This window comes from Cyanistes caeruleus, chromosome 6, assembly GCF_971803275.1.
Source record: "Cyanistes caeruleus chromosome 6, bCyaCae1.hap1.1, whole genome shotgun sequence".
Taxonomy (NCBI): Eukaryota; Metazoa; Chordata; class Aves; order Passeriformes; family Paridae; genus Cyanistes; species Cyanistes caeruleus.
The window spans coordinates 28,272,680-28,290,237 of record NC_141706.1 but is presented as its reverse complement, the minus strand read 5'-3'; the positions used below and the strand labels follow the sequence as shown (position 1 = coordinate 28,290,237).

General features: G+C 37.7%; 1 protein-coding gene across 19 annotated transcripts in view; it reads right to left on the bottom strand.

Moving 5' to 3' along the window:
- EXT2 (exostosin glycosyltransferase 2) overlaps positions 1-17,558 on the bottom strand; it is a 76,241-nt gene that overhangs the window by 3,898 nt on the left and 54,785 nt on the right. For all 19 annotated transcript variants that reach the window (XM_086892258.1, XM_086892259.1, XM_086892246.1 and 16 more), the window contains 4 exons: positions 14,262-14,428; positions 6,875-7,018; positions 6,228-6,356; positions 4,972-5,054 (listed from right to left, as the gene is read on the bottom strand). In XM_086892258.1, coding sequence (XP_086748384.1) covers positions 4,972-5,054; positions 6,228-6,356; positions 6,875-7,018; positions 14,262-14,428 — 523 coding nt within the window. The remainder of the gene's footprint in view (positions 1-4,971; positions 5,055-6,227; positions 6,357-6,874; positions 7,019-14,261; positions 14,429-17,558) is intronic.

Below are 17,558 nucleotides of genomic sequence, written 5' to 3'. Positions count from 1 at the left end.
AGGATAATTTTCCTCATCAGGACCTGGTCAATCACACCAACTGAGTGTGACAGTTCTGTGATGGGGACTGCTCAACACTGCCCCAAACACTCTTTTGAAGTAGACGGGACAGCAAGAGCAGTTTTCAAAATTATTCCCTCAACCACATAGCTGTTTCAAGCTATAATGGTCATAATTCAGACCCTTTTCTGCCCTGAGAAAAGTATCAGAAAACTAGTTCATATTAAGTGATACCTGAATAAAATATTTATACAGGTAAATGCAGATGTTTCACTTTCTGCTACCTTCCCATCCTTTTGTACTTTGTTCTACCTCATACCTTCCTGTCTTCAGATTCAAATGATTTGGGCCACAAACAAAAGAAAAGGAATTCAGAGTGTAAGAGAAAAGCATGTGCAGTGGGACACCTCTACTCCTGTGAGAAGCACTATCTACTCCAGTGTAGCACAGATCTGAAATAGCAAAGGAGTCAACAGTAAGGACTGAAGTGAAGACCCAGGTAGCTGTTCAATATCTGCAATAACAAGGTGAACCATCAAGAGAATGAGATTTGGACCTCAGGCACTGAAAGGTTGCAGTAGTTCCTGCAAACAGCAGGAACTGAGTGTTTTCTTCAGGAACATTAAGCAGTTTCTGTTACTTCCACAGGATGCCCACGGTGAGATATCTTAAAAGCATCTGATTTTTAGATAAAGTCAGACTTTCAAATAATCTGTTACTTGTAAGAAATCTGGTTAACTAATCCATGATGTGTATTGGAGAAGCCTCCTGGCAGGAAACCCACAAACTTCACAGGCAAGGAGGTAGATGCACTGGGAGATGTGCATGTGAGAAGTTTGCACAGCTGCTGGCCTTCACTGGTTTTTGGAATACAAGAATACTTTTAGTCTACTGGTTCAAATCCTGCCTTTGCCAGTAATGACTGAAAGACATTGTAATGTAACAGCTGCTTGGTGGCTGGTGTGAAATGAATTAGTTATCTCAGCCTACTGCCTGATAGGCAGGTGTCCACATCAGACCAGCCATTGTCACAACCGGAACTAAGTGGCACCCTCAGAGCAAAAGACAAAACTAAATGGATAGGGCAGACAAAGTTGACCTCTTCCCTCCAGAGGTTATACTTCCAAATCAAAAGTGAGGTCTTACGACAAAATATCAAGATGGGATCCTTCTACAGCCGAACTTATTTTGGTGGCAAGTCCATTTAAGCCTGCCAGTACAATATCTTTAACCACCAAGAAACCACTTCATTGTTAAAGAAATGGAAAAAATTAAAAATGGAAAAATTAGTATGTTCTAAACACTCTGGCTGAAGCAGAAGTTAGCCCTCCACAAATAAATACCAAATTCAAAGGTCAGAAACAGGCTTTTTTAAAGGAAAGAAACTTGGCCATGCGCAAGCCACAAAATGTGTTTTCAAACGCAAAAAGTGTTTGAAAGAAAGACACTGTTTTCCAAAAATTTCATCTCTGGCACTGAACTAAATCACTTCTTTTCTGAAGTCCTTGCCACTTTTGGACAATATAAACCAGAAAGGATATCTAGAACATTAAACAGTGAAAGCTAGGTAGCCAAAAGAATGTAATGTAATCTCAATACAGAGGGGAAGGTGTTTCTCTTAATTGTGTCAATAGTTTTGCAAATTCAAAGTAACAGAGGCAGGTTTGCTTCCAAGAATTTTTTTGTTTTCCTTTCTTTACTGACAACATGCAGTCATGCTCAGCTCAATAAGACATTAAGATTGTATGAACTCAGAAACTGAGAGCCCAATTGTCCCCGGCTGAACTTGGTGTTTGTTAAGGTCTCTCTTAACCAGGTTCCTCACTTCTATAACCCAACTAACTTTTTGGCAGGGTAACCCTGTACCTGCAACTTTGGCCAACTGTGACCTGGGCAGTTTCCCTCTTAATGAAATGGCTTCCTACTTTGATTCTGACAAATACTTACAGGTCCTAAATAAAACACTGCTGTTACTGTGGCTGCAGAAGCAGCTCAGCCCTTTGCTATATTTACTGTACTGGCAGATGCCTTCTAGATTGCATCTTTACAGCATTTTCCATTTTTGAGAGCCAGATGCAAAGATGCTAAAGGCAGTAGATTTGTTGCTACTGAAACACCTGTAAATACAGGGATTATGAGACCTTCCTGCAGTTTCTTCTGTGACTTGATGTAAAGGCTAACCTAGGGCAAGAAGGGAATTCTTGGTTCAAAGCTTTCTTCAGTTAATGTATTTTAATGATGGAGTTCGATAACCCTGGGGACTAAAGTCTTCTATTTATCTCAAATAAATTACACAGCAGGAAGAACAGCAGAGTTGGCTTTCCCATGATTCAGTGTATTGCTAAAAGAATAAAATTTCTTATTAAGAGACAGAGTTAAACAGTACCATCTTCATGTCCACTGAACGAGTCAAAATGCCCACTAAAACCAGTTAGTTAAATATCTCTCCTGGACAGATCTTCACAACTGACTTCTCAAACCTTTTCCATTTACAAAACCAACAGGCAGTTGCTGGGCATCTCTCTGCTATTTCTGAACCAGAAACCCAACACTAAATGTTGCACATGTACGTGACAACCCTGATAAACTGTTTCACAAACAGTAGGTTGATCCTTGGATATCCAGGCAAATAATTAGCTCAGACTATCTGTTTGTTGTTTCTGAATGCTAAAAACCAATGAGTCAGGCACTTGGGAAGCTGCAAATAAAGCTGATAATGGCTCTTTGCCTGACACCTCAGGTATTGTTCTTGATACCAAACACTGTTAAGTTATCAGTACAAAGTTATTCTTTATAATGACATGGACTCCCTGATTCATGCATTTTTTTCCATTCAGCTTCTCTCTTAACCCTGAAATAGTTAGTGGATAGATTAGGTAGGTAGGTAGGTAGGTAGGTAGGTAGGTAGGTAGGTAGATGATAGACTGATAGATAGATAGATAGATAGATAGATAGATAGATAGATAGACAGACAGACAGACAGATCGATCGATCCTTACTCACAGCTAAGTTATGGAAATTTCCTCTAGGAGTTGTTACCATTTATTATCCATTTTAAATAACTATCTAGCTTAAGATTCAACAAAAGAAACCTTTTCAGATTCTCAGGTAATTCCTTTATATTTAGGTAGATGATAACAGAGGGCAAGAAGGCGTTAAGTGTAGCAAGCAGTTTCAGTATGATATTAAGGATTTTCAAAATCAAGTCTGAATACAGCTAAACTGTCTATCTCCAGATTCTCCTGCAGTCAGACTCTATCTCAGCATGTACTTCTTTGGCTGGGCACATAAAAGCATGTAGACTTGCAGTCAATCTAACACTTCCCACAACTCAGTATTCTCCACTTTTCAAAATTACAGACAAGCAAAACAACAGTTTAAACATGTTCTCAATAAGCCGTCAAGGACACTTCATTCTGAGGATACAAGAGCTGCTATAGACATGGAAACATGACCTTTACCCAGCATCATAATGCACTTTACATGCAAGGAGCACTTTTTCATCTGTTTCTATAGCATTTCCCTTAATGAGAACCTAGTTCATAACTAAAATTCCTACATGTTGTTGTAGCACTACTACTATGACCATAGGAAAGCTTAACTGGCTTCAGGTAGTCCATCGTGTAGGCCAGGTCAGAACTGTTAGATATGGGGGAACCTCTTGTGCTTCCTTTTTAGCTAGCATTTAAGATCTACAAAACTTCCCACCCTTTTCTTAAGTATTTTCCTGCAGAGTAATTTTTACTATCTTAATGGGGTATGTTTTACTTCTGAGTTGCATACTCCTTTTTTTAACCCTGCCTTATTAAAGCCCACACAACATATTAAATTTTCTGAGTTCTGCAGAGGAGGACAGAAAAAAGCTCACTGCTAAAATGATAACTAGTAAGATAACCATGCAAATCTGAAATGGCTTATTTTAAATGCAGGTCTGATTTATTTTTTTTTTGCCACCTCCTGGAATCATAGAATCATCAGTGGTGGAAGAGACCTTTAAGATCATCAAGTCCAACTGTCTGTTTCTTCTGGTGACTTCTTCCCCCTTCTTACCTACCCCATCAGTTCTATGGTCGCAAATAATTTTTCGCAAAGTTTGCAGGAGAGCTGCAACAGCTCAAGAAGCCTAAAGTGAGATACCTTTATCAGTCCTAAATCTCAGGTTAATTGCACCTAGTATGTACATTTATTGTCAGATACCCATTTCAAACATGGGTATTGAACAGCTTTGCAAAATGGAGAAACTTTCCCTTATTTCACACATCCAGAAGCCAAGGCAGAGAGGAGCCTAGTGTCTTGGTCAAGGCTGGAAAGCCCTTTATTGTAAAGCAGGGAATGCAAATATTTTTTACAAATTACAGACTTTCAGTATTTCACTCAAAGCATTCACTGCCTTTGCAATGAATGCTTTACTTCATTTCAAAACTAAATTTTCAAAAAATATAATAATGCTGCCATAGTTAAAAAATGCAACATGGAATTATGCAGCAACTGCCCTTCACTAGTGGAAGCAATGTGCTTCACAATCCTTGGAGAGAAGACAATGTACAAATATCACTTCAGATGATTTTATTAATAATTTATATAATTTCTGCTCTTTGGTAAGCTACCAAATGTCTGGTTTAAAAAAAAATCATACTTATTACAGTTGATATACCACAGCAAACAGAAATGTGGTGTTACTGACAGTACTGCCAACCAAGAACCTGAACTTCATATATGTGTCCTATAAGTTTTACAGCAAAGCTGCTAAAAATTTTCCCCGTCCAAAGTTCTTTTCTGTAGTAGTCTACTTTTCAGTGACACATCACTCATCATAGGAATGACTTATGCTGATCAAATCCATGTAACATTCTTTCAAAATTAGTAATTTATAAAAACACTATCATTTTTTGATCCTAATTTAATGAGACACAGGATAAGATTCTAGGGATCAAAACAAGGCAATCAGAGAAATAAAAAGTGGTCACTCACCTTTCCACCATGTGTGTCTGGTCCAGTGATAACCCATCAATTGCTGTGCATTCTGGACATTTGAACTTCTTTCGTGGGGTCACCTGTAGAAAGGCACGCCAGATATTATCAAATATCAACAGAAGGGACATTAATCTCCTTGCACAGAGAGCAGTGCAATACCTCTGAACATGCCTGCAGTGTAAGCTGAGCTGCCTCAAAAAGAGGGGGTGTACAAAAAAAAAAAAAGCCACTCTGTTCCTCCATTCAGCTCCATCTGGCCTGGCTGACTGCAAAATTCACAGGGGCCCAATAAAAACAGCTTGGAGGGCTTTTTCCTTCTGTAACTGAAAAGAAGTGGCGATGACAAGCTCCTTAATTCCTGTTTAATGACTGTTTTCTCACTGCCAAGGTCCCTGTATAAACACCATTTGTTCTTGCAGCCATAACAGCGATGAAATATAGCTTCCCATACTTCACCGTAACGTTAATCCAACAGGCGCTCTTTTGCTCTCTCCAGTTAAGAGCTGACTGGCAAAGTCTGCAAGACTCTCCGAATTGCACAGAGGTGCCAAATTACTCTGCTGTGCCCTCATGCAGCTCAAAAACTTTTTCAGCAAAAGCACACACTTTATCTTCTAAAGACTTTTCTAGGAAATGCAGCCACCAGTCCCAGTAAATGATGATGGACAGATGGGAGAACGGACCCAGCTAATTGAAGTAATGCCTGGTGGCCTCTAAATCTCATTCCAAGTTGACACACTTTGAAATGAATGTACAGAGTGAATGTCTAGACCTGAAAACGTGTCGAAACATGTCAGGAAATTAATTCAGGGATAAAAAGTTCATTTAAAGCTGATCTTGCAATTAATGTTCTTGCAATTAACATTCCTATAAATCAGCTGTTGTCAGGCCATGATAAAGCGAGCTGTGGACAGTTGGCAATTTCTTTCCTCTAGCGATCTCAAATAGTTAAAATATATGAATGTGGGCACGTACATATACACACACATATGTACAGCTGTCATTTAAATTATCTTTTTTATAGTTCATCTAGATGGCTAAAATAACAACCAGAAACAACTGGTAAGGCACAATTCTCTGTTCTCAGTTAACATAAAAATTTCACTTTTTCTGTCATGGAAGGAGACTAAGATACCATACTGGGGAAAAATGAGGGAAAAAGAAGAATTAAGTAACATATTGAAGCCTACTGAATAAATTTAAGTATGTATTTCATGTTTTTTAAAAATATATAAACAGCAGAAAAGCCGCACCTTAATGACTGATTTGCCAGTGACATTTGCTACTAGAAAATTCATGGCAATATCTTCACAATTCATATGAGCATCCACCCAATTCTTGATGTCTCCAGGCATTTTATAGGTGTAAAGATAGTTGAAATACTGCAGAGGAGAGAGAGAAAGAAGATAATTTTAAATATAGATACAGTAACTGCAAGACTAAATATTTCAGTTGTGGAACATCAGGCAGCTAAGTGATAGTGCCTTCAGACAAAAACTACTTCAGCAGATAGAAAATAATTTTTGGATGCTAAACTGCATAACTATTCCTTTAGTGACCACCACACAAATTTTTTTAAAATTGGTTTTCTTTTCTGAGCCTGGCAACTACAAGGCTACATTCCCTGAAAAATTTGCTATGTACTTTCAGGTCATGCAAACTGGCAGTAGTTTTGTAAGTTCATAAAGGTAAGTAATGATTTTATTTTACTGGCAGAGACAAATCAGTGGTTTTCACAGCAACTGAAGGAGGACTAGGGAAAGCTCACAATCAGTTTTCCAACTGTTTTAAAGAAAATAATCACAGCACCACAAAAACTGATGGAACAATGACAGAAACACATATAGACCTTTTTTTAATGTACATATTGTACATTACTACAGTGCAAGTTGTATATTACCTTGTGATAAAAGGCTGCCCCAGTGAGCACCATTGAGACTTCATTGGTCCATTCTGATTCATATTTCCATTTGTTCATCTCATGGTCCCAAAGATGCAGGCGGCCTGGATATCCAACCAACCTGTCAGGGAACTCACGCCAGACCTGAAGAGAAAAAACATGACATGCTGTTAACCAGGCCTGCACAGAAAGCAAATGCAACACATCTGCTTTGGAAGGATAGAGTTTCAGTGGGGCAAGGATCACTTAAATTCTTCTAAGTCCAAGTTCTTGGAACAAAATGTTGCCAGGAAGAAGTACAAAAAAGAGCAAGCTTGCTGTGGAAGGACCCTGCAGCTCAGAGAAGTCATGTCCCAGAGCAAAAGGCCACTAATGGAATATTAAATAATTGTTATAGAGAAACACAAATGACTATTCAAAAAGATTTTAACTCTAACTAAACACAAGCACGAGATGAAACTTTTGATGTTAACTTCAGTAGATATGAATACAACCTAACTACTTTCACAGCTGGATTTGGATCTAACCAACCTGCTTCCTTTGTCAGGAACTGGTTTAAATTTTAATATTTCTGGTATTCTTTAGTGGGTGCTTGGCTACATGGAAGGCTGCTCTGCCCTTGACTTGTTCCAGACAGCTGGATACAATCAAGATACCATCCTTGTCACTCCATACATTATTTTATAGCTGACTACAGGATCAAATACAGTAGACAAGAACAAGGAGAAGGGCATCATTAATGCAACCCCAGTTCTCCACGCTGCTGGCCACATTAAATAATGGACAATTTTTGCATTAGAGAAAAAGGGAGGAAGGATTATAATTATTTAGAGGGCTCTGAACGCTATTTGTTTGCTAGATACAGGTTGTCTGCATTATATGAAGACAAATTATTCAAGATTTGTCCCTTAATCCAAATAACTGCTAGGTCTGTTGGAAGGATGAGTTTTACTCTCTAACATACAGGTTATAAGAGTTTCTGGTTTAGGTTGGTAATGTATAAACAAACATCCATACATAATAAAATTTTTGTAAGCAAGATCAACAACAACAAACTCAACAACAAGTACCTCAAAAATCCCCAAGGACGCCTACACAATCTCTTTTGTCTGTACAAAAGATAAGGGAACCCTACAGTTGAATGTGCAGTAAAGAAAGTGTTATCTGGAATCCTGTAAATGTCATCCCATCAGCAGCTCACTTTGGGTGCTTTTTATGTGTCAGGACATTTCAGTTGGGAGGCCTGGGCTATAAGGACTCTATGCAAGTATTTTGTCAAAGTAAATATGACAAAACAATTAGACTTAAGTTACTGCTTCTGCATCTACATTTCTGTGATTTTGCATTACTCTATACCTTCTCATCTATACATCTCAACACATTTTATTGCTGTCAGTTAATACAGCTTCAGAATCTCATGATGAGAGCAGTTATTATTTCAAACGTCCAGATGAGGAAACCTGCCAAAAATCATACAGGAAACAAGAATGGGAACCAGATCTTCTGACTCCTCGACTTCTATTTTATCCAGAAATCAATCTTTCTAGACAGTTCTAGGGCATAAGTACTGGGATAGTATTTAGATATGACAACACTCCAACACAAAGGGTTCTTGAAAGCAGAGATAACTTGGAACTGAAGGAAGAGAATTCATAGGACACTTACAAGTTGGTGCCATAAGCTAATTAAATACAGACTTCTAGCAGGCAAGCCAGTGAGGGCTTGAAATAGCTATTTTGATGTGATGTAGAAAACCTTAATAAAGAACATAAAACTAAATGTATGACACTCAAAAGTTTATTCCTCACTCTCCAGGACTCAAAAAAAGAATGACTTCGTTTTAAACCTGAATATTAGAATGTCTATCTCCCAGCTGCTGGGAGGCACCACCACATAAGCTACTGAAGCTCAACAAAGGATTTGACAGAACACTACAGATCTGCACCGTACTGGGCTAAGAATTCTTGTAGAGGAAATGGCATGCATATTAACAGCAGCTGAAAGAAAGATTAAAGTCAGCTACTGCTTCCCACGGGATTGCAGTGCCTTCTCAACACAGAACCCTGGATTCATATTCCTTCTAGTTTTTGCCCTTGGTGTCATCTTCAAGACTCCAACTATAATGCACATTACTCATACATACGTCCTTGAGTCACTCTAAATATCAACTCTGCCCTGTAAAAAAATTTCCTGGCCTCTGAAAATTGTTAGTTCAATGCATCTAAAAAATAATTTTGCTGTTTTGAACAAAGATTCCCTTTAAAAGTAATGCTTTTGAAGTCAGTGGAAAAGCTTGGCTTTTTTAAAATGTTCACCACTAGCTCACTCAATGGTAATTCTGGAAAGGCTGCCAATGGCTCCATCCAGCTCATTGCCCAAATCCATACATATGCTTTGTGCCAAAATTAAAATATACAGCTACTGCTTATAAGGAAGCTTTCAGAATAAAAATAGTGGTAATGATTCTAATACTATTCTCTATTTTGTACTACTGTCCATTTTCCTGTTTGATGGTTGCCTATAATTTATTAGTCTGTTAGAAATACATTTCATTTTAGCCAGTGATCTTATTAGCTTTCTCAGACTAAGAGGGATGGCCTGATTAAATATTGGTAAGGGACACATCCAAGGAAAAACATTACCAAGTGAAGAGGAGGTATGCTTCTTTGCAGACAAGTCATTCCAAAGACTCTGCTAGTCAACCCTGAAGTTAAATATTTTTGGATGAAGCATCTCCCAGATGAAATGTCAAATAGAAGTTCTGACTTAGTAGTTTTACTAAAAGTCTTGTAAGGAAAACCAAAAGGAAATGATAGTAATTTTGTTTCCAAGTTGAGTTCCCAAGTGACATAAACAGCATAGCTAAACCACCCTCCAGCCTCACCTCTCCAGAGCTCTTTCTGCCTCACAGCCTCAACTATTCTGTGCAATTTGCTGTGCCACCAGAACAGCAAACTCTCCATGTAGCTGGAAGGATAGAGAAGAATTTCCTTCTACAAAACATTCTCAAACATTTCTGCATTAAATTCAGTAAACTACATTAAGTCACATGCAATTTCAGTAATTTAATAAACAGAAAAATAGTCAGCATTTCTAAGGCTACCATGACAACATTGTAAGAACAAAACACTGACTATTCTGTACAAATGAAAAGAAACTCAACTCATCAGTACTCCTGCCTTCCAGAGGCCCATCCACTCTTAATTCTTTCCCAGTCCTCAAAGAAATGGCTTGTGCTGTCACTAAAAAAATAAAGTAAAATGTAAACTATTTTAAAAGTGCCAGTAAAATGGCAGAGGCCATTAAAAGATGCATGATGCTTTGCACACACACATAGTGTAAAATATAATCAGTTTGAAGAAGAGCTTTGAATGTGGCCAGCAGTGAATAATTCTTTTGTTAAGCAGAGATAGTACTCATCCCACAAAAGACTGCTGAAAACTAAACTTTAAAAGTCAAAATGAGCAAGGAAGAATTCCTCTGAAAAAGGCATTCAAACTTCATGAAAATTTCAGCCTAGCAAAATATGCAATTCAACAGAATAGATTCTTTTTTAAAAATGCCAGAGGCATGAAGCACTGAAAAACAATTTTGAGACAAAATAAGATCATTTACCAACAGAAGGCCAAAATTTTTCAACAGAAAAAAAGTGCAAACTTAGCAATGCACCAAACTGTACATTTTATGAACGAAAAACATAGGCTCAGAACAATAATTCTCATTTGGACTATTTATATTATTGCTCTAATAAAAATACTTTGTCTCTGTAAGGACAAAGAGTATGCAAAATTATGTGGTAAGAAATTACTTAATGCTAAAACATCTGCCTCGAGGCCAGCTGATACACAGAGGTGAGAATGCTTGATTTCAGTCTTGTATTCAAACATCAAACACTTCAGAGGTGGCCAATGGTTCTGCTTTAATTTTTTAAGACTGTGATCATCTAAATACTTGTTCCATTTCTTGTGTCTCTCTGATACTCTGTGAACAACAAAGTTCAGTAAGTGGGAAAAAATTACATAGACACAGGAGTTCTTTTCCAGTGTCCCAAGTCATGTAACTTAACAGAACTACTTTTTCCAAAGTCAGAATATCATGACTATTCTCCTGCTACCTTAATACAGCAGCACACAGGGACTATTTTTCTGCCTGCTCCAATAGATTTATGCAAGGTCATAAATCACTGTACCATAATAGTTCACTTTTAACAAGTAAAAAAAGTCTGACACTTTGAGTGTTACTATAATTTTTTATGGCTGAAAGTGTACAGAGATCAAAGTTTTTGGTTTTTTTTTTTTTTAGGCTTGCTCTATACATTCAGACAAGTGTGTGACAGAGGGGGTTTTGCCACACGTTTAAATGCAAAGTCTCAAGGATGTCAGGAGAGAAAAGAGAATTACTGAATGTCACGTTTCCAGCCTTTCATATGACCAAAGCAGAAGCAGACCTACTTTTAAAAGAAAACTTTCTAGTAACCTTATATGCTGCTACTGTTCCCTATGGATTCCCCTGCAAATGAGTCAATAGTTTGAGAGATACTTTTCTGGTAACACACATAAACAGATAAATAAATTATCACAGGCTGAGGACAATTTAAACATCTGGGAGCCAGCTCAGGCCTGTCAAGCAAGTCACAGACACTCAAGGACAGGAAAGATCAATCTTCAGCCCCTGATTTCTGTGCCAGAGAGTAGGAGTTATATCACCCACCCCCTATTTGAGGAAAATTGTGTATTTCTAGAATAATTTTCTCTGCTTCTGTATTCAAAGACATTTATATTCAATTAATTTACTGAGGGGGTGGCGGTGGTGAAGCCAAACTCAAAGTATAAGGATTCAAATTACTCATAGGTTTTCCTCAACTATCTTCTCAATACGGCACTTTAATTTTCCATCAATGTTACTGTGCAGTAATCTGACTTACCAGAATCAGAAGGGAATAGGATTTATAATAAAACGCAAAAAACTGCAAAAGAAACAGTTTTCAGTGTGCCAAACTAAACAATCTCATGTCTAAACAGTTACATTCACACAGAATATAAGGACTGTTACTCAGATAGTCCCTGCAACCAAGACACATGGCCATAAGGCCAATAAATGAGCCAGCAAAGTCAAACTGCTAGACCTGTTGGACTTTAATCCTAGGAGATGAACAGTTGCAGGGCCCAATTATCCCTGAATTGCACTGACTGCAGGAGAATTCACATCAAATTTTCTTTGCCTTATTTTTGCTTTTCATGAGGGTAGCACCTTTCTGTATGAGTGACCATACTCAATATAAGTGATATTACAGATATTGTCCATTGAGGATGTTAAAATTAACAGTTCAGACACATGAAAACCAAGGTTCTGCTTCACATGACTTGTGGCTGACACAGCTGGAACCCAGCTGCAGTTGAATCTTTGCTTCAAAGCCCTTCAAGTCTGCTCTGCCAATAGCAGAACTATTTACACGTAGTCACTTAGGTGACTTCAGTAAGTCACTCCTTAATCACTTTATTTGAGACAGCTTTATGAAAATGGAAATCAAACTGCAAATGGACCAAGGATTTATGCAGCATGCACATTATGGATCTGCTATCTTTCATCTCATCAGATCACTCTTAAAACTAGTAGTTATAAGAACCAACACAGGCAAAAGTCAGCTTGCAGAACTACCAGAACTTGATTGCTCTGCTGTTGCAGTACAATGCTTAAAGCATTCAATGTAGACAACAAAGTATAGAGAAGGTCTGTGCAGCCAAAATCCTCTTCCTTCAGTTGTCTTCTCTTCCTTCCATCTTTCACACTTCATGTATTAACCTGCTACTCTTAACCTGGCAAGGGAAGTATTTCCTTTCTGGAGACACACATGATAGATGAAACCTCTGTCTCCACTACTTAACATCTTTGTTATTACTTCAGCATACCTACATCATCACAAGATATTTCTGGAGTCCAAAAGCTTGTTACTTGCTAACAATCTCTTTCTCTCAAGAGAGAGGAAGAGCAATATTTTACCACACATGTACATACGTTAAAGAAATACTTCCAACATATTTTAAAAAAATATCATCTTGTATTAACCACACTTAGGATTGCTAAAAATTGGACACCTACCAAACTGCACTAGCTTTCTCCACTTTAGAGAAGCAGTTTTCATAATTTCATTCAATTCAGGTAACAATTTCATGTTCTAACTCTCACATAGGAAGCCCAGTGTTGTTTTGCTGTTGATAATGCATGTACAGGTACAACTAAATAATGCAAAGCTTTCTTAAAATATGGTATTACATTTTCTAATGTTTCTGATTTGTTTACAAATAGAGCATCTTTGTCTTAAATACACAGATAAAACAGTAATGTTAGATTATGGACTGTGTCATAGACTCAAATACAAATGGAAGACTATGGGAAATAAAACAGAGAATACAATGGAACTGATAAAGAAGCCTAGTATCTCAGGTCTAATCAGGCAGATTAGGGAGAGACAGACACAGATGTCGACTCCCTAGGGTAGAAGTGACCAAGAGATATGTTGTGAAACTTTGTAATGATTATCAGGTGAAATGATGTCATGAAGAATATGTACCCAATGGGAAATTGTTACCAAAAATAGAACCCTATATAAGTGCCATACAAGTAAAACCCTTATATAAACACCTTGTATACTCAATAAAATTGGCTTCTGATCTCAACTCGGATGTCTCCGCCTCTCAATTGCTGATAGAAGACAGAAATTACCTAAATCAAAACATAGTTTTGGAAGAAAGACAACAGTGTTGCTTCAAGCGTACTTTTAACAAACAATTCAAGAACTTATGAAGACTGTCACCTCTTTGTACTGCCATGGGTAACTGATCTGGACAAGCTTTCTTTTTGTCCATACCCTCATCACAACAGCAGCTGTTGAAGCTTTGCCATTTCAAGCACATGATCCATGTGTCCCCTCCTTGAAATTCTTCAGTTCTTCTTTTCACTGTATACCACCTTACTTTGGCATGTCCTCAAGAGGCCTCCTCTGTTCCCAACACTTAATCTCTGAAACTTGTCTTGTCCATCAAGACATGGTCACTTGGCTAGCATTTCTGATTTATCTGAAGCTGCTAAGAAAAATGCAGTTCAGTCTTCAGTCTGTTTCTACTGCACTAATTCCACTACAACATTTTCTGGAGTCTCTTGGCACTCCTGTGCCAGTTACTGAAAACCTCTTAGCTGGTAGTTTTTCCCAATAAAGTAATGACTATCTGTAGAATTATTTCAGTCAGCACTGAACTCTTATGGTAAAGAGAGATGAAACAATCTGAATCAACAGACTGTGCAGTGCTTCCTCCACTTTATATACGCTTTATATATACTAATGGTGAAGTGAACAGCCTAAGAAATAGGGAAAAAGCAATTCTCTTACCTCATAGCCAAACTGGAGTTCATCGGAGGTTAGCATAATGATATCATCATCAATAGCCAACACTGCTTCTGTTTCAATCTCATCATAAGGGAAGAAGCGGTTGCTAAGTTTGTTTTCTGCAGTCCTAACAACTTTCAGGGGAACACGAATCTTTGGCCAGAGGGAATCTAGAGAATTAGAGAAAAATTAAAATAAATAGAATTCAATGTTATACTTTACTTCTGAGTCTGCACATCCATCTTAGCCACACTTTACTCTTTTCTTCTTCACATGTAAACAAAAACTTCTTAATGGCAAATTTACAGCAGTTTCAGTTTGGCAAACACGAGCATAGGAAGGCAAGAGGCAGAAGTTCAGCTACATTTCTTTCTGTATGTCTCAACAAAGAGCTTCATGGGCAGCTACACAGAAAATAGTTTGCAACACTCACAGAGCAAGTGTAGAGATAATATGTATTGGTTTAGGACACACAGCATGAGAAGATCCTTCACTCAACTGCAATTAAAATAATTTGAAGCAGCAGTATGCAATCACTGACTGCAAGCCTAGGGTCATAAAGAATCAGACTAAGAGTGTTAGTTCTATCAGGTGCTGAGAAAAATAAATTTTATTGAAACAATTAAATGTTTAGCACTATTGACTATTGCTAAGGAGTAGATTTGGTATCTCAGCAATTTCTTTCATCTTCAAAGTCACAATGATAATTTAAAACTAGGTAAATACAAATAGATACTAACTTGCACCCTACAGCATTCTTCCAAATAGAATAGAGCACTGGAGTACACACACATTAAAATTCACAAGTCAAATGAGGATTTAAATAGCAACAAAACCCATGTAGATACAAAACTGGAACCAAGTCACTCTACAATGGGATTAATTTCCATTTTTTCCTAGATGTTTAACCTGTAGCACCTTAAGTATCACATTAACAGCTTCTGCATATATTCAAAAATTTTCAAAACCCTATTCTATTCCTACAAAGGAACAACTGTTGTAATTACAGAGCACTAAGCCAAAGGAAATGGAAGTAAGGGCTGAATATTAAACATTCATTCTAAATGCATATAACCATGTACAGTTTCTACCACAAAGGTTAACAGTAGTCATTATTTAAGTATGGAGCATCCCAAAAGCAACTACTCATGAAAAAGTATTTTGATTAAAAGCAAGAGAGACATGGGCAAACTGGAGAGACTTCAGCAAAGAACCATGAAGGTAATGATGGCACTGCAGCATCTTCCCTACAAGGAAAGACTGAAAGTGCTGTGGCTATTTAGCCTAGAGAAGAGAAGGCTCAAGGAAGGTCTCACCAATATATACAAATACCTGAAGGGAAGCTGCAAGGAAGATAGAACTAGGCTACTTTCACTGGTGAACAGTGAAAAGACCATAGACAATGGCACAAATTGAAACACAGTTTTACCTGTTTGCAGACACAGACAGACAGATGCTAAAATACTGTTTTATTCTGGTGTTTTTATATTTCAAACCATGTTAAAACATTGAAAATGGTACAAAAATAGTCACACAAGTTATTTGAGGTCAGAAGAAAATGCCTTTTGGTAGAAAGAACATGGAGATCAATCTGTTTAGTTTACTAAAAGAAGGAGCAAAAATTTGATTAACATGTACAAGCACCTACACAAGAAGAAAAATTACATCTTCAACAAACTGGAGAAAGACATAACAAAAAACAATGACTGGAATCTAAAGCCAGGCAAATTCAAAGTATAAATAAGGCAGACATTTTTAATAGTAACAGTGGTTAACTTCTGGCAAAAGTTAAAAAGGACAGCAGTTGGTTCTAAACATCTTGTCATTCAACAAGACTGGGCATTATTACAGAAGATGCAGCCAAGTTAAAAGTCACTGGACTGAAAAGAACGACAATGTGGACTCACAGGTCAACCCAGATGGTGTTACTGCACCTTCTGCCTCAAACTCCATGAAAAGTAAGGTTGTTGACTATCACCAGGATAAGAATAGGAAGTTTTAATAAAACTACTAGGACATGTGGAGCAAATACAGAAATTCAGAAAAAAGATTAAGGAAGTAAGATCCTTGTTGCTGTGTTTTGAGAATGAAAAGTGGAAATTAAAATAGGTGTCAATGAAAAAATCCACTGTAAGGACAAAAATAAGAGAAATCCTAACCTGAGAAAATGGTTTAAGCTTTTAAACAACATATGATCATATACTGGAATTGTTCTCAACAGAAGGATCTGAAGAATGCTGGCTGACAGACAACACCAAAAATAATGGGATACAATTATCTGCACACACTTCCAGTTCCATCATAACCTTGAATCAGGTCTGCCTCCAAGACAGTTTAGCACTCCTTCCACTGTCAGTCTGCTGCACTAGGAAGACAGTACCAGAGAAGAAGAGAAACTACTTCATTCCCACATGTACAAGTAAAATTTGCTATTAGGAAGAAGTGTCCACATCCTCATTGCCACTGGGTATCTCAGATTTAACAGCTCACACAACACTCAAAAAACCCACAAATCTGCACACTGCTAAAAGACACCAGAGTCCAAACATTACTTCACTCGGGAAAACAAAGCAATATTTCCAAACCACAGCGAGTCTTCAAAAGTCAGTTTTTCTTGGAGCTGTATTTTAGAAAGGATTGGCATACATGAGTGGCCAAAAGAAAAAAAATTTAAAAAAACCAAACAAAAAACAATGAAGAAACACAGAGTGATGTTTACTGGCAAAATTTGTATTCAGTATTCAGGTTCCTACCCCAAGGTTTTTCCTGTAAGGTGTCAGTAAAATCTACTTTTATCTGTGTGGCCTTGAAGATCATGGCCTTTATTTGACACATATGCACATTCTTGTCCTGTTCTACTCACCTCTTGTCCTTCTACTAGAAGGCATGAGGCATCAGCCCTAGCACATGTGAGTGGCTTGTGATCTTGACCAGTAGTCAGCTGGCAGGATTCAATCCCATTGCTGACGGGCTGATGGAGGTCATGGTCAGCCACCAGCTGGGGAGATATAGCAAGTTCCTTGGGGCCACTACAAAAATGGAGCATTGAATCCAATTATAGTGTTATGAGCTCATTTTATTCTTAGCATTGTAAGGTCTGTAAAAGCCCTGCATGAATCATAGTTGGAAATGATGATTCCAGTAGGAGACCACTGAAATTCCAAAATTTTCAGCTTACTAGTCATCGTAACCTCAGAAGGCAGTAACACTGAATGACTGGAAGTGTTTATTACAAATTAGTACTCTTGATTTCACTCACTGATTTCTTACTGGTTTTACTGTACAATGTGCAAGTACCAT